This window comes from Pyrus communis, chromosome 13, assembly GCF_963583255.1.
Source record: "Pyrus communis chromosome 13, drPyrComm1.1, whole genome shotgun sequence".
Classification (NCBI taxonomy): Eukaryota; Viridiplantae; Streptophyta; class Magnoliopsida; order Rosales; family Rosaceae; genus Pyrus; species Pyrus communis.
The window spans coordinates 1,013,247-1,034,758 of NC_084815.1; the positions used below are offsets into that span (position 1 = coordinate 1,013,247).

General features: G+C 37.9%; 3 protein-coding genes across 3 annotated transcripts; 1 reads left to right on the forward strand and 2 right to left on the reverse strand.

Annotated features, from left to right (window-relative positions):
- The first annotated feature begins 711 nt into the window (after positions 1-711).
- On the forward strand, positions 712-3,846 carry LOC137713304 (uncharacterized). The gene is made up of 8 exons (XM_068452589.1): positions 712-965; positions 1,450-1,492; positions 1,974-2,000; positions 2,116-2,202; positions 2,510-2,649; positions 3,050-3,221; positions 3,310-3,417; positions 3,760-3,846. Exons 1-8 carry the CDS (start codon positions 712-714, stop codon positions 3,844-3,846), a joined length of 918 nt encoding a protein of 305 aa, XP_068308690.1.
- Positions 3,847-11,770: 7,924 nt separating this feature from the next.
- Positions 11,771-15,795, reverse strand: LOC137713118 (uncharacterized). Its single transcript, XM_068452376.1, has 2 exons — positions 15,588-15,795; positions 11,771-14,487 (listed from the first exon to the last, which is right to left on the reverse strand). Exons 1-2 carry the CDS (start codon positions 15,592-15,594, stop codon positions 12,398-12,400), a joined length of 2,097 nt encoding a protein of 698 aa, XP_068308477.1. The 5' UTR covers positions 15,595-15,795; the 3' UTR covers positions 11,771-12,397.
- Positions 15,796-16,676: 881 nt separating this feature from the next.
- LOC137713373 (uncharacterized) lies at positions 16,677-19,216 on the reverse strand. The gene is made up of 6 exons (XM_068452662.1): positions 18,870-19,216; positions 18,295-18,376; positions 17,827-17,893; positions 17,516-17,680; positions 17,250-17,310; positions 16,677-17,050 (listed from the first exon to the last, which is right to left on the reverse strand). The coding sequence occupies exons 1-6, from the start codon at positions 19,108-19,110 to the stop codon at positions 16,881-16,883; spliced, it is 786 nt and encodes a 261-aa protein (XP_068308763.1). The 5' UTR covers positions 19,111-19,216; the 3' UTR covers positions 16,677-16,880.
- Positions 19,217-21,512: the final 2,296 nt, after the last annotated feature.

The following is a 21,512-nucleotide window of genomic DNA, read 5'->3' on the forward strand; positions in this document are numbered from 1 at the left end:
AAATAATAATTTTTAATAATTACAAGGGCGATTTAACCAATTTTTGCAAATTTGCAATTTAAGAGTGAAAAGAATATCCTCCCTTTATTTTCGAGCGATTCAACGTTTCGCAAAACCGGCAAAAATTGCCAGTAACTTTCAGTTCCAATCATTCTTTAAATAAAAAAATATTCTTTTTTTTTTTGTTCAATAAATAAAAAGATATTCAAAGATATGTTTTTCTTAAGCAAACAAAGATTGGCATAAACTTATGAATAACAACCCTTTTTTGTGTGTGATTATCCTTTTTTGTAAAAGAGTTTATAAATTTCCGAGTGTAGAGTTTATGAGATTTTAAAGTATTTCATAAAACTCTATATTCAATAAAATATGATTTTAGAGTATTTTATAAGGTGAAGGATTTTAATGAATTTGGAGTGGTTTTATAGTGTTTTTTTTTTTAAAGGTTTTATAGTGTTTTTTAGACTTTAAGAAATGAGGTCTCTCCTAAAATTTGAAATATTGCACTTAAAATTTACACCTCATGAAATCTATAAAACTCCATTAAACACCATAAATTTATAAATCTTTTAAAACCTTAGAATTTCCTTCTAATAAATCTCTCTCCCCCTAATATAAAAAAGCTCTCTCTCCCACTCAAAACATATAGAAAAACTCGAACACAGCAGGGAAGTGAGAGAGAAGCAAAGAGGGGAGAGAGAAGGAACGGGAATGGGATTTCTTGGGAGTTCAACGATCCCATTGGGACTGGGAATGGGAAGAGTTGTGGGCGAGCATTGCTGGGAATGGGGGAGGAAGTACTTGGGGTACAAACTCTGCAGCGTGAAGGACTTCATGTCGTTGGCGCTGGGTGTAATCAGCGTCCTCATTTGGGGCGTCGCTGAGATTCCCCAAATCATCACTAACTACAAAGCCAAATCCACTCACGGCCTCTCTCTTGCTTTCTTGATGACTTGGATTCTCGGGTAATATTCTAATGGGTTTAGGGTGTAGGGTTTAAAAGGTGGAGTACAGTGTACTAACCAACTAGCTTAACGCACGTCTATTTAGTAGTTACGTCAATGTCATTCCAAATACTTTCGAACACAAAACCTCGGTGCATGCATAAATATTATTTACCACTTGAGTTACAAGTGTTTTTATCAAACTATATTATCCAAATGCAACCTTGAAGTTCTTGTAGTTTATCTTTTGGCCAAATGACAAACTGGGATTGTGTTTTTCTACGATTTTCGCTTTCGTACGTCCTTGCACTTTTGATATTGATGTAAGATTAATTGCTTTGTAATAGTCCAAGAGTATCTCACTCTCACCAATCCATTTGTTCTTGATGATTTTGTATACTTTTTGAATTTTTGAATGTGTTTGGATCATTCGTTACATTATCAAACCGGAATTTCAATTTCTTATTTGGACCAGTAACTAATTTTATATCAAATTCTTTTGCAGAGACCTGTTTAACCTTTTTGGCTGCCTGTTGGAACCAGCTACTGTGAGTGTTTAATGTTTCATTGTTTTCATAGCTTTCGAAACTTTGTTTAAGGTTTTTAGCTTTTAATTAACGTTGGTATGGAAATGTATTATTCTTGATGATTTTGTGTCAACTTTACAACGAAAGCACATATGCAGTAGACATGTCTCCAGGGCTCATTAGGACTTATGCCGTAGACATGTCTCCTTTAGTCACTATTAGTTTCGTTAATTGCTGATGGGAAGACCAATACTTGTGACATGGCTTCAAAGAAGACCACATTTTGTTTTCCTTTCCGTTGGTGTGGTAGCGTCGTGGTTTTTCTTTATGGTCACGTTTAACTCAGGGACAAGTTTGTGTTGGTCTATCTCGGTGTTGTGTAATGCGCGCTCATTTGGGCAGTTTATATTCGTTTGGTGACTCGGTGTTGTGTAATGCGCGCTCATTTGGGCAGTTTATATTCGTTTGGTGACTAACTGCCTTTGTATACTTGCTTATGCAGCTTCCAACACAATACTATACAGCAATGGTAGGAATATCGACTCAAGCTGCACTTTGATAACTAACCAACATAGGTTTTTTATTAAAATTTACTTAAGGTCATTAACAAATAAGTTGATGTGCACTGTTTTCTTGGTATGCAGTTTTATACAGCAACCACATCAGTTCTTTCTGCACAGACCATATACTATCGTTACATATATCCTCGTCTTAAGTACAATTTGAAAAAGGTTAGCATCTGGCGTCCTCGTCTCCTCTTATATATCTTTAGACACTCCTGCATGTTTTCTTTTATGTTCATTTCAAGTTTATAACTTTGGGTTTAGAGAGGTGTTCAAGTTCATCTCAGAGAGACTTGAATATCCTAATCCCTGAAGTATACAACAGTAGTATATAACTGGTGCACGTAATTTACTTATGACCGGTATATTTGCTTATTAAACTACTTTCTGCTTGTTAATTTCTTTTTTCCCTTTACCTACGATCGTTATATCAGAAAGCAAGCGAATACCTCTAATGCACTAATCTGTAATTTAGGGTTCCAAGTCTAATCCCGCTGAGGTTCCAGGAAAAGCTAGTGGCAGGACTATTGTGATTGACACCCCCTCTGCAGGAAATGTTTCAAGTTCACCCATTCTTTGTCCCAATATTTCTCCCGGACGAGAATCATACTACATGTAACTGATTTTTCCCATCAGAGTCATATATTATTCTCTTATAGTCTTGCTTTTAATAATTTAACTGATGGAGAATTCGATTTGGCTCACTAAAGCAAAATGTGCATTTTCTCAAGTGCGTCTACAGATGCTCGAGACTTGTTGATACTCAAGCCTCTCTGATTTTCATGATGGAGCTTTTGGTCAATTGCTCACCCTTGCTACATATTCAAGCTTAAAAACTTGAAACAAAATGTTGCAAGCTGAAATAGTTGGCAACATTTTTAAAGAACGTCTGAAACAATAATCAGATGCATTCTGACATGAAAATTTAAATTTGCAGTGTAGTGATCTATCAACTTTTCATTGTTGACAATCATGATCATGTAATTGGAAATCTTTTTTATTATGAATTCATCAGATCAGCAAGATCTTTATCAAGGAGTCACGCCTCTACAGAAGAATTTCATGCGGCACAAAGAACAACTCGTACATTGAATCATAATCGAAATCCCAATGAAGTGCCCTTGCTTGGTGCACTTGCATCTACACAATCTGCACCATCTAATAATGTCAAGACTACGCTATGTGTGGTGAGCTCTATACTGCTGATCGTAAAATTTATATTCTATCGTTCTAATATTGATCTTACGATGTAAACTTTTGTCTCTTTGACTTTAGGTCTCGCTGATGACCTTATTTGGCACTTTTAATCACCAATCAGTTGATTTAAGTGTTGAGAATCCAAATCGAGGAGTAGTGATGCAAGTAGGAAGATGGCTGTTGCAGGTAGTTGACATTCCAAAGTATTAATTTACTTCAATTTTATTACTCTTAAGATTCTATAGAGAAAACAGGTCAAGCAGCATTGTTCTTGTTGCACAGAGCACTAGTGTTTATCGTTAAGCAGTTTTCGCTCTCGGTTGCCTCTTTATCTTTTCTCATCATCATCATCATCATTATTTTTCTCAACTTTCGAGTTTGGACAAAAGGTTTAAGCTTGGGTCAATGTCTTGCTCATTATACATATTTTTTCAGTTTTATGATAGTTTTTATGTAGAAACCTTTCCAACGTGGAAGACTGAAAAATTAAGCTCTATTCTTTTCTGTTGAACTGCTATTTGAATTCAGGTGAGTAGTGGGCTGCTGCGAGAAACGGGTACTAAAGATAGCTGTGGGATGGGAAGTTTCCTTGGCTGGGGAATTGTTGAATTATAAGTCTCTAACTGATTAAGTATTAGAAATAAGATGAGTTTTAATGTGTGTATTCATTTGAGCATATCTGCCAAGTGTAAGGTTAAATGATGTAAGGCCATGAGTGCCATGTGGTATTTGATCCATGTAATTAGGTGATGAGTGACTAAGATTAAAAGTAGTGTTTTGTGTGGTCCTAAAGCTAAGGCCATAAATTAAATGTAAAGCAGGGTGAGTGCGCATAGTGTGTGCTGTACAAAGATTATTCCTCTGCAATACTTTTGCAGAGAGAACATATAGAAAAGAAAAACTTTTTCGGTTCAGCTTCTTCTGCTTGCTTGCTTTCTTGCTTCTGTTTAGTATTCTAAAAACAAACCCAGCAAAATCAGATTCACACTAACATGGCCTCAGAGCCTTGTTTCGATTAGATCTGGGCGTGTTTCTGTGAGCTCAAACATCACCGTCTCTGGACTCGGTGAAGTTTGCCGGAGCTTGTCTGTGATCTAAGAACTACGTGTTTTCTGGATTCACACAAGCTCACGATGGCTGGATCTGGGAGTGCTGAAGTGAGGACCCCGATCTTCTCCGGTGAGAACTACGAGTTCTGGAGAATCAAAATGGTTACCATTTTCAAGTCATATGGACTGTGGAACCTGGTGGAAAAAGGGATTCCAGTTTCTGATTCGAAGAAGAAGAAAGCTAAGACTGATGAAGATACAGATGTTGATGCTGACGATGATGAGAAAATGGCTGCAATCTTCATGAAAGATGCAAAAGCTCTCGGAATCATTCAAAACGCAGTCTCTGACCAGATTTTCCCTCGAATCGCAAACGCAGACTCAGCAAAAATGGCATGGGATCTGTTATATGGCGAATATCACGGTGGGGATCAGGTAAGATCTGTGAAACTCCAGAATCTTAGAAGAGAATTCTAATACACTAGAATGCGTGATGATGAATCCTTGACTGGGTATCTTACTCGGTTAAATGATCTGATAAATCAAATGAAAACGTTTGGTGAAACTATGTCAAATGAGAGACTAGTACAGAAGGTATTAATCAGTCTCACTAAGATATATGATCCTATATGCTTAGTGATAGAAAATACCAAATGTTTAGAATCTGTTGAACTGCAAGAGGTATTAGCTATATTGAAGAGTCAAGAGCAGAGGTTTGATTTGCATTCCTCAGATGCAACTGAGAGAGCATTTTCTTCTCTTACTGTTAGTTCAAAAGGGCAGAATCGAAGTTATGCTCAGTTTAGTACTTTTAAACCACAAAGAAATTGGAATCAAAAGGGCAAGAAATGGGAGTCAAAACCAAAGTTTCAGCAAAAATCATACACAAATGTTGCACAAAATAGTACTTCCTCACAGGGTATGGGTCAAGAGAGTGTAAAACCTCAATGTAAGGTGTGTTCAAAGTTTCATTATGGTGAATGTAGGTATAAGGGGAAATCCAAGTGCCATAACTGTGATAGATTTGGTCATTGGGCCAGAGAGTGTACTGTTGGAAAGTCTGTTCAAAAGGCAAACTGTGCAAGTCAAATGGAAGTAACAGGGAACTTGTTTTATGCAAATTGTGCAGTTGCTGAGACTAAGGTTAATGGAGATTGGTACATAGATAGTGGCTGCAGTAATCATATGACAGGAAATGTTGATCTTCTTGTTGATGTGAATACAAATGTTGCAGGGAAAGTTCAAATGCCAACAGGAGGGTTAGTTAATGTGGCAGGAATGGGATCACTGGAAATTGAGACTAACAGAGGAAGAAAATACATTCGAGAAGTCATGTACCTACCTGGTTTGAAAGAGAATCTATTAAGTGTAGGACAAATGGATGAGCACGGATATTATCTTGTGTTTGGTGGACATATGTGTACTGTTTTTGATGGTCCTTCTCTGAAATGTCAAATTATCTGTGTAAAAATGAAAGAAAACAGGTGTTATCCTCTATCTCTAAGGCCTGAGAAGCAACTTGTGTTGAAGACCAGTTTTGCTCATTGTTCTCTGACTTGGCACAGAAGATTAGGCCACCTACACTTTGGTGGAATCAAGAAATTGAAGGATAATGACATGGTTCATGGATTACCATATCTAGATGAGTATGACAAAGTGTGTGAAGGCTGCCAATATGGTAAGCAACACAGAGAAAGGTTTCCTAGTGGTCAAGCACAAAGAGCTGGTGCTCCACTTGAATTGGTTCATGTAGATTTGTGTGGACCGATGAGAATTGAGTCTACTGGAGGAAACAAGTACTTCATGTTGCTTGTAGATGATGCAACCAGGATGACATGGGTGTATTTCCTTAGATTCAAATCTGAAGCTTTTATTTGTTTTCAGAAATTCAAGGCCATGACTGAGTTGCAAAGTGGAATGAAGGTAAAATGTGTAAGGAGTGATAGAGGAGGGGAGTTCTTATCAAATGAATTCAAGCAATACTGTGACACAGAGGGAATCCAAAGGCAACTGTCTCTCTCTTACACTCCACAGCAAAATGGAGTGGTTGAAAGAAAAAACAGAACGGTTATTGAAATGGCCAAGTCTATGCTTCATGACAAAGGAATGCCTTACTATATGTGGGCAGAAGCTGTGCATACTGCTGTCTATCTGTTAAACAGATGTCCTACCAAATCACTGGATAGTATAACACCATTTGAAGCTTACAGCAAAAGGAAACCAGGTATTGCTCACTTGAAGGTTTTTGGCTCAGTGTGTTATGTCCATACTCCATCTGAGCTAAGACACAAGCTAGAACCCAAGAGTATAAAAGGAGTCTTTGTTGGATATGCAAAATGTGAGAAAGGCTATAGAGTATTTGATCCAATCTCTAAGAGACTGATTTTGTCAAGAGATGTTGTGTTCGATGAAAACTCAGCTTGGGAATGGGAAAGAAGCACAGAAAGATATATGTCACTGCCTACTTATGAGTTTGACTCTGTTGATACATCAAGAAGTGAGAATACAGAAAATGACATTCAAGTTTCAAGTGGTTTATCACCTGGTATATTGGAAGAAGCTGCAAGTGGTATTGATGATACACAGATCAACTCACAGTCAAGTGCAGGTGTGAGTGACACTCAGGCATTTGATCATACTCCATTAAAATGGAGAAGGCTGGATGATGTACTTGCTAAATGTAATCTGTGCATTATAGAACCAGAGAAATATGAAGATGCAGCTAAGGATGAATCTTGGATGAATGCTATGAAGGATGAGCTCTCCATGATTGAAAAGAATGCAACCTGGGAGTTAGTGGACAGGCCAAGTAACAAGCCTATAATTGGAGTAAAATGGGTGTTTAAAACAAAGCTCAACCTGGATGGAACTGTGCAAAAGAACAAGGCAAGGCTTGTTGCAAAGGGATATGCCCAGAAACCAGGAATAGATTACAACGAGACCTTTGCTCCTGTTGCCCGTTTAGATACAATCAGAACCCTTATAGCATTGGCTGCACAAAAGAGTTGGAAACTCTATCAACTTGATGTCAAATCGGCTTTTTTGAATGGTGTTCTAGAGGAGGAGGTTTATGTGGAGCAGCCTGATGGTTTTGTAGCTAAAGGGGAGGAAGACAGGGTATATAAACTTCACAAAGCCTTGTATGGCCTAAAACAGGCACCACGGGCCTGGTATGGAGAAATAGATACCTATTTCTCACAATGTGGTTTCACAAGAAGTTTAAGTGAACCAACACTGTACATCAAGACAGAAGAGGAAGGCATTTTGATTGTGTCGATCTATGTGGATGACATAATCTATACTGGGAGCAACAAACGAATGCTTGAAGAATTCAAGGAAGACATGAAACGAAAGTATGAGATGACTGATTTGGGTCTTCTATATCATTTTCTTGGAATGGGAATAATTCAGACCACTTCAAGCATTTTCATCCACCAAAAGAAATATGCAAGCTCTTTGTTAGACAAATTTGGTCTAAAAGAGTGCAAACCTGTGCTTACTCCATTGGTTGCAACTGAGAAGTTAACCATGGATGATGGAAGTGGTGCTGCAAGTGAAGAATTATACAGAAGTTTGGTGGGAAGTCTCTTATATCTCACTGCAACCAGGCCTGATATTATGTATGCATCCAGTCTGTTAGCCAGATTTATGCACTGCCCTACCAGTAAGCATGTTGGAACTGCTAAAAGAGTATTAAGATACATTAAGGGTACACTTGATTATGGTCTGGAATATGTGAAGGGCAAGAACTCAATGTTAATTGGGTTCTGTGACAGTGACTGGAGTGGATCAATTGAGGACAGTAAAAGTACTTCTGGTTATGCTTTCTCTTTTGGCAGTGGAGTATTCTCTTGGGCATCTGTGAAGCAAAATTGTGTTGCTCTTTCCACTGCAGAAGCAGAGTACATCAGTGCTTCAGAAGCAACTACTCAAGCCATTTGGTTGAGATTTGTTCTTGAAGACTTTGGAGAATTTCAAACCGAAGCCACTCCAGTGCACTGTGACAACACCTCAGCAATTGCAATCACCAAGAACTCTGTGTTCCATCAGAAGACCAAACACATTAACAGAAGATATCATTTCATCAAGGATGCACTGAAGGATGGCATCATTGATCTGGTGTACTGTCCAACTAATGAACAACTTGCTGATATCTTCACAAAACCTCTGCCTAAAGATCGGTTTAATTATCTCAGGAGCATGCTAGGATTGAAATCAGCTCAAGACTTAAAGGGGAGTGTTGAATTATAAGTCTCTAGCTGATTAAGTATTAGAAATAAGATGAGTTTTAATGTGTGTATTCATTTGAGCATATCTGCCAAGTGTAAGGTTAAATGATGTAAGGCCATGAGTGCCATGTGGTATTTGATCCATGTAATTAGGTGATGAGTGACTAAGATTAAAAGTAGTGTTTTGTGTGGTCCTAAAGCTAAGGCCATAAATTAAATGTAAAGCAGGGTGAGTGCGCATAGTGTGTGCTGTACAAAGATTATTCCTCTGCAATACTTTTGCAGAGAGAACATATAGAAAAGAAAAACTTTTTCGGTTCAGCTTCTTCTGCTTGCTTGCTTTCTTGCTTCTGTTTAGTATTCTAAAAACAAACCCAGCAAAATCAGATTCACACTAACAGGAATGACAGCTATTTACATTGGCGGACGGCTTCCTCAAATTTACTTAAATGTGAGTAGTATCCTTAACAGTAGTTAATTTCTTCCGCGTCTTCTGTCTCAGTTGTCTGAGCAATGTTAACTTCTGATTCTTGATCATTTTTTTTGCAGATCCGGAAGGGCAATGTTGACGTAAGCATTTTCACCTTCTTTTTTCGGAGTCAGTAATGGGTGGAAAAATAATTAATCTGTGTTTATGTTAGGCATAAGCTCGAGTATAGGGGTTATGAGTACCGTTGAGGGATATAATTTTCCTTTATAATTTGCAGGGACTTAATCCTTTCATGTTCATCATTGCTATTGTTGGCAATACCACTTACATCGCAAGGTGAATATTGCTTAAACGTTCATAGTTCTTTTTCTACTGTTTATCCTTTTGGTTTACAGCCATTTACTTTAGCGTAAGCTCGAAAGTTACTGATGTATTTTCTTACCAATGTGGGAATATTTCAAGTGTTAGTTTTAGTCTGTTTCACGAACGATTGTGGTTCCTTGTTGTGCAGCATTTTGGTGAACAGCATGGAGTGGTCGAATATCAGACCGAACCTCGCGTGGCTGGTGGATGCTGGAGGATGCATGCTTCTGGATATTTTTGTATCCTTATTTTATCGTCGCTGTTTCATATGTTTCTTCGAACATGTATAGCATACTTTGTTAAATAGTACTAGTGCATTCACATACTGCAAAGATTTGTTCTTATAGTTTCCTTCGAACGTTGAACTTTTTTCTTGCAGAACAAGTGCAGTATCTTGAACAATATGATATTCTTGTACCTTAATATCATTTAGATACTACTTCAGTTCTTCCGATACTGGAGATGCCATGACGTAGAGGGTACGGATAGACACTCCAATGCAGCCTAGTGAATGAAGGAATACCATAAAAATTCAAGGTATCATCTACTCTCTCTCTCTCTCTCTCTCTCTCTCTCTGGGGTGGCTTGTTGGATTTAAGATGTTTCTTGTTGGATTTAAGATGTTCTGTTGTGGCATATCGTGTTATCAGTTTCGACGTTGCATCATTTCACTTAAACTTTGTTGGGTTCGTCTAGAGAATGCTAGAAACCGTAAACGAAGATTTTATTTTCTTCTCGAAATGTTGGTCATTAGCGGTCGAATTAGATATTCTACAAATCATTATGTTGTGTTACATAGTTCTTGTAGGAGCAGAAAGAGATTTGAACCTGACGTTCATGAGAGGATCTAGGTTTGCGGTACGCTGAGAAAGCGAAACCTCTGCAGTTCACGGAAACAAAACCGTCTGTCCTAAATTCTTATGTTGCTTGCCATACAAGTTAGAAACTTTGAATCATCCACATGCATGGTGGAAAGGATCTTGGATAGAAACGACAGCCGGCACTCCGTTTTTCACGTTGAATTCCCTATGATATGAATAGTATTCATCTCGTTGCTGTTCATATGCTAATGCTATAATCTAATTTACTTCACTTTCTCTGAATCAGGATTCAGAAATTTCCAGGGAGCCATGTATGTAAATGAATCTTCGTCGCTGCCTTTTCGGGATTTCATCCGAACTAATGTAATCCAGTCATATGAAGTATTCAGCAGCCAACATGCCATTTTTGTGCTTCGATTTTGCAACCTTACATTAGGCATACGATATCGGTCTCTGCAATTTTGGGTTGTTAAGATACAGTATTATTTTTGTTGCTACTTATCTTCAGACTTTCCAGTTTTACCAAGGTGTGAATTGACAACAAAGAACATAACTTCTTTTTTTTCTTTAAAATAAAACTAATTCTTAATTGAGTTGTTCCATGAAACTGCCGTTTAGTTTCAATTTACCTCCTGAAACTACCGTTTTCAACTTTTTTGGTCTCACTTCACCTCATCCGTTTAAGAAAGCTTAAATTCAAGGGTATTTTGGACAATATTACTTTTTACACACCTTTTTGTCTTGCCTCTGTCCTGCCTTTTAGTTCAATCAACTAATCTTATTGGCGAAACAAATTAGGGTTCACAAAAGAAGAGAAAGAAATTTAATGAGTTGAAAATGGTAGCTTCAAGTGGCAAAGTGAGACAAAATCAGTATCAGAGAATGAATTGAAACTAAATGGTAGTGTAAGGGGCAATTCAATTAATAAGCCAAGAAAAAAAAAAAACTACAAATTTTGGTACTTTTTATTTTTATTTTTAATGAACAAGCGATATTATCTACACTAAAGAGAAGGGAGGAGCTTAGCCTCACAATAGGCTAACAATCATTTGGTTCAAATTCATCTTTGGTGAGAATCGTTCTCACCTAAGATCTCTCACTTACAAGTGAAGATGAATACTACTAGAACGTAATACTAAGTGGCATACAAATTTTCATACTTAGTAAAGCTCGAATTGCCAACTCTTATAAATTGCGGGAAGTGTGATTCCAACTTAAGCGCTGAGAAGGAAGGTACACTGTCCTAGCCAACTTGATCCCCACACACCAGGATTTAACGCTTGATGTAAAGTTCAGCAACATGTTGTCGAATACCCTTGTTACTTTCGGCATGTTTTAAACCACCCTAGTTGAGAGGAAACACTGTAAGGCAACCATAATTTGCAAGGCGCCTAAACCCGCGCAATTATTTGAGACATCCACCATTTGGCTAACTCCTTTGAGATCTCTGTCAAGCATATTTTGGGAGAATCCCCACCCAGCCATTTTTAATCAACCGGAACGAGTCAATTTGGAACTTCTTCCAACATGGAGAACAGAAGTACCACTCAATCAATAATTTTGGTCGTTTTGGTAACGGTTTAGTTGATGTGAGAAGAAGAAAGACCAAAGCCACTAGTGGAAATTAGAGGAAGACCAAGATGCCAGATAATTGCATTAAAATGACTTTTCAATACACACTTAAAAAGGCTCATACATTTACACAAAAGGGTGATTCCCTGGACACAATGGAATACTTCAGTCCACTCGCGCCGTAGCATTTGAAAATATTCCGGCCAACTTTGAATCTATCTTTACAAAGGAATGGTAATAAATAGATACAGCAAATATTCTTTTAACCAAAACTCTTCCCGAGTCCAGAAATCAATGATTTTTTTCGATCCCCTACTGTTACTAGGGAGCTGTATGCAAACATATCCATATAATTTTAAATCCTCAGGTCCGCCACGAACACACTCTAACCCTAAAAGCTCAGAAATTTCGCGAAAATGATGCTCACCTGCGCAGATTCTGTGAAGCAGTCCCAAAATAGTTTCCAGAGCAAGGAACAGCACAAACATCACATTCTGTTCCAACGTATGTCTCCGTCCTTTTACACAAATATTCTGTTCCAACTTCCAAGCAAAAGACTTCAGATGACCATCACATTGGACAACCGACATCAGGTATCAAAAACTTATTACAAAATTTCATGTTATTGCAGCCAGGAACCGTTTATGATCCAGATGATCCACAAGGGATCAATTCTAATACAGTGGCCCTTGAAAAAAGGTCTTACCCCGATGTATCAATTTCCTTCCCAGAATCATCCTCATTAATGTTTCTCCTCAACCTTCTTAGCCATATATCATAGTCCATGGGATATGGTGTCCCACATAGACTATCAACATAATCGGCAAATGCTTTCAACACAGTTGAGGCCTCACCTAACTTCTGTTGAATTAATCTCCTGGACCAAGAAGTCTCTCTCCACTGCAGTGCCCCCTCAACGGAATCCAGATCAGGTAGAACCCCACCACACGAAATATAAAGCATGTAAACAAGGCTCTCTGCATCTGAAGCTGAGCATAGCTTTCCCTCCTGGAGAGCATAAGTAGAAGAGAAATGAAGGTTCATTGCAGGGCGGTCCCTATCTTCAAGAATAGCACGTCCCCAACCAATAAGAACAAAATAAGGTTGCTTCTCGGCAGACCTGACACAAATCACATTCTCAGGCCTGATGTCTCCGTGGCGAATTCCTGTGGAAGCAGCAGTTGAAAGTGCAGATAAGCAATCATGGCAACACCTGATCGCGTCCTCCATACCAAATCTGGCCTCACTTGTCATATGAGCCACTGTTTCACCAACTGGGCTCGTCACAAGAATCGGGGTGCCACACCAGGGGTGATCACAGTTTCCACCCGAGCTGGGTTTCTGACAATGACCAGGGTGAATAATCCTGCCAGAAGCACTTAACTGAGGTAGATACTTGCTAGATAGACCTCTCTGTTTCATAATAGTCAATATTTTCGTCTGCCTCTGAACTTGATACCACAGATTCATATCCTCCCACGCGGGCTCCAGCTGGGAAGGATGAGAACCAACATATAGAAACAAACTTTTCTGAGGTTCTTCAACCGGAGAAGCAATGTAATATGGATGTTCACTGTTATTCAAGACTTGATTGATCTGGTAACCTTTTTGCCAGTTAGAATCCTCCAACCATAATACAGATCCTGCTTCTAGCTTCATTAACTGTTCGGTCTCAATTTTAGCAGAATCATCCTCAACTTCAACGATTTCTGGGGATACACTGCGCTGCTGGAACCGATACAGACCATTTCCATTCGCCCGGGAATTCCCCAACTGCCTCTCAGTCCTTCTTGCTTGGAGGCGAGGACCATGGTCAGCAGCTAAGTCCTCTATCGAGTGCTTGGGAAATCCAGCAAATTGCACGATACAATGGAAGGTAGCAAAGAGTACCTGTAAAGCACCAATGTCTCCCCAGTTGGCATTTCCAAGTTTGTTCCAGATCCTATCAATGGACGAGACCGCAATCCTAGAATGGTTTGTAATCCATTCAGCAGCACATTCGTAAACATTATTGACATCAAACACCATCTTATTTACATCTCCTTCAACCTTTACTACCCCACCATACTGAGAATCAACAAGAAGAATAAACACAGAGTTTGAACTCTGAGAGTAGTTCATTCTGCTCAAGCTTCTTGATAATAATACAAGTAGAGCATAGAAAAGGGCCTCGCCTAAAACAGATAGAGAAAGCTGCCTGTCACTATCCATGGAAAAGTTTCTGATATCAGGCCTTAAAAGAGACAGTTCAAGAATATGATCCCACTTCCCACGGGGATGTCTAGAGTTTGTAAGCAATAAACCAGTAGCACAAAGACCTCCAAGTTTACCATCTGCAATTGCCTTCTCAGCCTGGTAGAATTTCAAGTTTTCATTGTATAGACAAGCAACAGAGAAAGGCATAGGCTCATCTTGACTCCAGAATGCTTCCCACAATCCCTTCGCACCAGCATGTAAAAAATCTTCAATGGCAAGATAAGCAGTTTCTTCAACAGCATCCGATGTTGAAGCATAAACGGAATTGGGCATCCTAATCACCTGCTGAAATGAAATCCCTTCCAATGCATAGTCAAACTTTTGAAGTTCTATCAACTCAAAAGGCACATCAAAGGCCGGTTTCATTGGTTCCGATTTGTTGGATATAGATTCAAACCAGTCTTCTAATTGTGCAGTAAGCATGCCACTGTCTACAAATCTATGAAGAAACTCCTTGCAGTTACGAGACCTACTGCCAGATGATGCACTAGACCTCTTTGTCCCAGACCCAACTGATTCCTGGTCTGGCGACACAGCTGCCAAAGAAAGTATAATAATGTAGATCAGCTAAATGGGGTTCGAAACAAGAAAATGCACATGAATCTACATGTGTGTTTGTGTACTATTTCTTAACAAGTGCATCCACACAGTTGATATATACCAATGACAGAAACAATTGTTGCTGATTGACTTAAAAAATTATAGAAATGCTGTGCAGTTACCAAAATTTGACCATCAGTCCATCTGTACCTTTTTCTATTCACTTTTATAAGAACCACAAGTTTTATTATGAAGAGCGGAGAACAATAGAAATAAAATTGATCATAAATCCAAAAAATCAAAGACTCATAAGACTTTTCGTACCCTACTAAAACCCGCGTTAGCACTTAATATTTGTTTCTTTTTTTTTGCTCTTGGTCATCCTTATATGACATACGTAAAGCATTATCTCATGGTTGTGATCCTTGGGCCCTACTCCTACTCTCACACCACTCTCCTAATTTTTATCCTCGCTGACTTTCTCGAGTATGCTGTATTTCAATTTCCAACTAGTTTTACATTTAATCTTCATCCACTATTCTATCCCCAAGTTCTACCAAAAGAAATACCTTTCCTCACTTACCATGTCCTCCTCCTCCTCCTCCAACAACAGACCTACATGGTTCCAAATCTCCCCGATAAATAATTGTCTCTCTATCATAAATCATAGCTATTGTCTCTTCTGCAACAAGGTGCCATGTACATTGGATCCACGTATCATTTGGATCATTTTTTTTATTTGCAACAATGACATTGTGAACCCATCACCCATTGCCTTTGGACATTCAATTCATATCATAAATTTTACAGTCACACAATTGGGGTCATTGTGCAATGAAACCCATAATTCATCCACCAAACACTCAGCTGGCCACATTAATGTTACTTCCTTTTGAGGAAGAAGCTCTTGAATTCACTTTAAAAATACAAAATCGAGCTCTTGAATTTACTCAAAATTCAAAATTGAGCACAAAAAACACTGAAACAATAAGAAATTGCCTAACACAGAAACCCTAGAGATGACAAACACTAAAGGAAACAGCCAAAATTTCCGAGTAGAGAGAGAGAAAGAGAGTGGAGGAGATGAAAGGCTGACCTTCCATTGCGGTTAGGGCTAACAGTCCAATCCAACTCAATCCAGTCCAACGCAGTCCAGTGCAACGCAGCAGCTCATTGACCGACCATGTCTGCGCCTCCTCCTCCTTCGCCGATCAAACGCTCGCTGCTGGTAATTTTCTCTTTTTCTTTTCTTTATTTTTTGGTTTTGTTTTTTTTTTTTAATCGGGTATCCGAATATCAAGGCATTTTATTTTTGGGATCGTTTTTTTTTTTTTTTTTTTTTTTTTTTTTTTTTTTTTTTTTTTGGGTAGTGTCTTCTTTTGCCGGCCGACCCTCGGATTATTCGACCGCCCCCGCCCGCACCATGTACACGTATTTTTATTTTACCTTTTGTTTTTACTGCCAATTTTTTCACATTTGCTTTTTATTGGGTTGGAGATTTTTTTTTATTTTATATTTGTCAATCTTTTTTCTTCAAATAAAACTAAAATAATAAGTACGAACACAGCCGGCTAGGGCCTAGAGTTTAAAAGTATAAGTGGCGGCGAAGAAATATCTCACACGAAAAGTACATGCTTGTAAGTATTTGAACTATAATATTTATTGTAAATGATATTATGATGGAATCTCAACTCTTTCAACGATCACACATATTTCACGTCACCTAGTTTGTGAGAAGTGTTCTAAAATATAAAGTTTACTAAATTTTTCATAAGCTCATAAGAAGTTATAATAAAATCTTAACCATCTTCGCCATAAAATGACCTACTTTTGAAATTCTAGAATTGACTCGGCTCGCCCAATTGCCTACGCTAGCAGGGATAGAAAAGCACTCCCACAACTACTAAAAAGGTTTTTCTTGCCGGTTCTTCAATATATTCTTTCGACACATCTATAGAGAATCTAACTTCGTAACTGATGCATTGTTTCCATTCATAAACCTAGAACCTAGGTCCATCATCTGCTTGTGCCACGACCATTCTGCTTGGCAGTGGGCTACATTCTTCTCTTCAGGTTGCCTTCCGTTGTAATTTCTCAATTTATATCTTCTGAAATTTAGAAGAGGTACATCCCTTCGTATCGTAGTTGTTAAAATAAATTGGCGATTTTGTACGACATACATTGATGAATTAAAAATAACTTGAACAAAATTATCGAAGAAAGATTCCGTCACGATCCAACAGAATGTATTGCAACAAGAGTAACAGCTAGACAAACACACAGAAAGAACCAGAAGACAACATGTTCAGTTCAGGTGCTGCAAACAAAAAGCATATGTTGAAATTTAAAGTTGATAACAGTTCATGTTAAAACATGAAAGCCGAGTCTCTCAACGCTTGTACCGCTTTCCGAGTCTACGAAGAACATTCGAGTAGAATTTCCAATCCGGATGAGTAGGTGAAATTGCAGGCATTCCAAAAGGGTTTCCCTTCACATAAATTTGCACATCTTTTGCATCTGCAAGGCCATCCAAATACTTCCCAAGTTCTCCCTTTGGATCTATTTCCAACGGTTCAAGAAAAAAGAAAAATCGGCTTTTGGGTTAGGCAAGTGGTAGAATTTCAAATGTTAATTCTCAAGGGAGACGATATCCGAACATGCAAGTTCATTGTGTGCTAAAAATATACAGTGTAGGAGGTGAAAATGAGCATGCGGTAATTACTTCCAAAATAATAAATGTATCAAATTCTCGCCATACCTAATTCTTTGTCGTTGTCATTCTCAGCATCATATGACTCCAAGAAGATACCTGTGTTAGGCTGTGATATGAAATAAAGAAAGCAACTTTAGAATGATCAAGGATAGCCATTGTCGCACTCTCGTTTTCCCCTTCTGCACTCCTTCCATTTCAGTCATTTTATTCTCCTTCAAAATTCAATCCGAACCCTTGGAAAAAAAGGAGTGCCGAAGGAGAAAACGGGAATCTGAAAAAAAAGGAGGAAGGCAGAGTTGTGATGACCATACAGGATTCAATAGAGCCTTGTAAGGTTTGTCATCAATGGAAAGTGTATCAGATTCTGAATATTTCCCACTAAAATAGCTCCACACTTTGTCCAGTTCTTTGAAAAATAGAGGCTTGTTTTTATTCTCCAGCGACTTCAACCCAGAGTCGGTACATTCATGTTGATCCTATTGAAGAAATACATATCAGTAAATCTTGTCCCCAAACATTTACCAAATACATATATATACATACATACATATATATATATATATATATATCTTAATAATATACGTATATGAATGTATAGCTTTATGTATCTTACAGTTCTTACCCAAACAAATGCCAGTCGTCTTCTCAGCTTTCCCATTATACAATCCAACACACCATCCACATTTTTTCTGTTAATCAGTCATTCATAGCACAATAATCAGAGTGACTAGCAAGTATATAACAAATGAAAATCATGAAGAAACAGAAGTATAACTCAACATGATAATCGGTAGACAAGAACATTAATAGCATGTTTACTTACCAAAAACGAGAACAAGACTAAATGATATCGTTCTAATTCCTAACTTCTTCACGTTTACAGTCAAAAATGAAAAAGGAAAAAAAAAATGTGGTTTTCATCTTAAAATCAGGAATTAGATACTCTCGGAACCAAAAATTGGATCAACTAGACGAAAGTTGATTCAGTTCGTCAGTTTGAGTAGCCATGCTATAAGTTCCCAAATTCATAATTGACAGTAAACATGCCATAAAAGTTAATTAGAAAATAAAACATTGTGTGTGCACTTACTCTTGGGCAGAACTCCATATTCCAACTTCAAATCTTTCAAAACAAAATTGCATGAATTCCTCACAAAATGGTCTCCTAAAAACTGCAACGTCAAAGAAGAGGGTGGTCAAACCTAAAGCGAATGTACATTGTAACTTGCGAATGTAACATGTAGTATTAATTCTAAGTATTTTTTTTATTTATTGTTTTTTAATACAAGCCATATTACTATTATAATTCACATTAGGAGAAGGACAATTTGAACTCGGTAGACATCATGCTACAAGCTCTAGTAGAAATGAGAAACTCATCGTTATCCATGAATCGTTGGTAAATTTTTTTGAAAGTGTAAAACTACGTAGACAAACTTTTAAACTATATTTGCAAATTACGTGATGTGTCAGCCATAAATAATATGCATGTTAGTAGATCTTTAGATTTCCCTACAGGAAGTTCCACTCTCCTCTGTCTCACAACACTTACGTAATAATACCAATAATCCGACCGTCATCAACCACGTTAGGTTTATAAAATATAATTTAAATTACCTTTAAATGCTATGAACAACACTCTAATTCAAATATTGGTGTACGTACCTAGATAGCTTCCATATGTGCCATCGGGAGTACGATTGCTCGGAATTTTTGTCCCGTAGTGGAGGGAAACTCTGTGGACTATCAAGCCATTGAGGCTAAAGATTACAAGCTTCTTCCTTGATCCTAGGTTTAGCTTCTCCAGAGAAAGGCCGCAATCGCTTCCGGTGTCTTTGTTGACATCATCGTCGCCGTCTTCGCTGTCATATTGATGCTTGTTTTTACAGATCTTTTGATCAGCCATTGTTCAAAGCAACGATGTAACAAGTAGCAATTTTGCCGATTAACATATGGTGTCGTCGGTTTATTGAGGAAGAAGAGACTGCTGGCTTTTCATCTCCTGTAAATGTTTGTCGGTCAATTTATAGAGGAAGAAGAGACTGTTGGCTTTTCATCTTCTGTATATGTTTATCGAATAAATGGTGGCAAAAACCAAAGAGTAAAGTGAAAAATGGTCTTGCAAATGGCTTTGGATACCCTAGTCGAGTAAAAGACGAGAATGACTTGAAAAATGCCACTCATTTGCATATTAGACTAAAAAGTTAATAAGTGATTACTATTTATTTATAAAATAGAGGCTCTCTAAGTGTTACTCATTTAGAATTCGTTTGGATGTGCTTTTAAAATGGTTAAAAGTGTTTTTTTGGTTCAAAAGCACTTAAAGTGCTTTATGTAAAAAGCACCAACTATGTGCTTATTTTAGGAAACACTTTAAATGCTTTTATAGTATTTGCTTGCATTTTTACTAAGAATTGGTTCTAAAAACATTTTCACTAAAAATGCATTCAGTCATTTTAAAAGCACATCCTAAAAAGCACAACAAGTTCAATACCTAATTGTAGTGATTGATCATACCAGTCCAAATCCTCCAGCTTTTAAAGTAGAACATTATTCCCATAACTAGTTAAAATCCTCCAACATTCAACAGTCTGGACCAGTTGTCCCTGCGTCACTCACTACTCACACAATCGTCCTATGGAGTCGTATGTTTTTTTCTTTCTCATCATATGACACATATTGAAACAATGTCAACCAACAACTACACTAGGATATTCACTTCTTTTAACCGACCCAAGATTAATGAGGCCCAAATTGCAGTTTTCTTTCTAGCCCATTATAACAACAAACAATTCTACCAATTGGGCTTGTAAAGACAGAATTCATGCACCATGGTCCAAAATTCTTCTTCAAATTTTGTGCAGAAGCTTCGCAAAGTTACCACAAAAAGGATAATAACTCCTACAACAAAACGCGGGAGTCTCCCATACCTCCACAGGGCAGAAGGTTGAGGTAACACCCCACCTTTCCAGCACCTTCTATTACTCTCTCTCGCTCTCTCTTATACACACCCAAGAGTGAAGACAGAGACCTGGGTTTTTGTTCACTTAACATCACCTAAACTGTGGTAACACCCCACCTTTTCAGCACCTTCTAGTACTCTCTCTCACTCTCTCTCTCTCTCTCTCTCTCTCTCTCTCTCTCTCTCTCTCTCTCTTATACACACCCAAGAGTGAAGACAGAGTCCTGGGTTTTTGTTCACTTAACATCAAAACTTGGAGTGCATAACAAAATGAAGCCAATCGACGACAAGAAATACAAGGTGACGATCAGGACGGTGACCCACGACGAGGAGGGCCGTGAGGGTGGAGAAGATGGAGCTCCCCACCCAAAACATCGACAGCATCAAGTACGTCGAGAAGAAGCTCATAGACAAAGGCGTGCAGCAGCTCGAACGCCACCCGAGAGACGGGACCGGGATCAGGAGGCCGCCACCTGAGTCCGGCCACGGCGGCAAGTAATGAGTTAATATTATATTATATATTTCACCTTATTCTAGTATAATTTGATAATTATTACAGTAGAATTTTGATATTTTACTTTATATTTTTAACATAGGACCTTAGACTTCATTTGGAGCAAAACGTGACCAAACAGATAAATGTTGGAGTGATTCAAATTGGAAGACGTTCGTGTGTTCCTTAGCTTGTTCGTGTCAAAATTTCAGCAATTTCTACCAAGCGGTTATTTGTCAGAGATTAAATGAATGAGCAGTATGTGTTACTGGAAAGTGACGTTTCTGGGTTTGAACTGCGTTTTTTGGGCTCAAGATGACCTCAGATGGGTTCGTGGTTTTCTGGAGAAGTGTTCAGATTAGTCAAAGCTTTAAATCCAGCTATTTTGAGCCAGTTTTGAAGCTGATATGAATCCAAAATGTGATTGTGCAGATTTCTGAATGAATTTACCAAGTCAATTTAGAATTATGTTTCCTATTTTATTTTAATTTATTTAGTTCTCTAGTCTTATTCTAAGACCATTTTATTAGGAGGGTTTTAATGAGGGTAGAACATATAAGCCTTTTGGCAGATCTAGGGTTTCTAGAGAGGAGAGAACGCATGCAATTTTTAGAGAGAACATTTGGGGCAAAGACTATGATTTTTATTTTATTTTTCTATTTCAATAAAGACTATGATTTTTAGTATGAATATGCGTAACTAATTTTCTTTTGTTAGGGTGAGGTCATGATCCTGAGCAAAAATATGTAGTTTCTTTTTAATTTGCTTATGAATTTATGCATGCAAGTTTTGGATTGTTAATCACTATGCTTTAAACTATCTATTTGTCTTAGTGATTCGCGACCATTAGAAT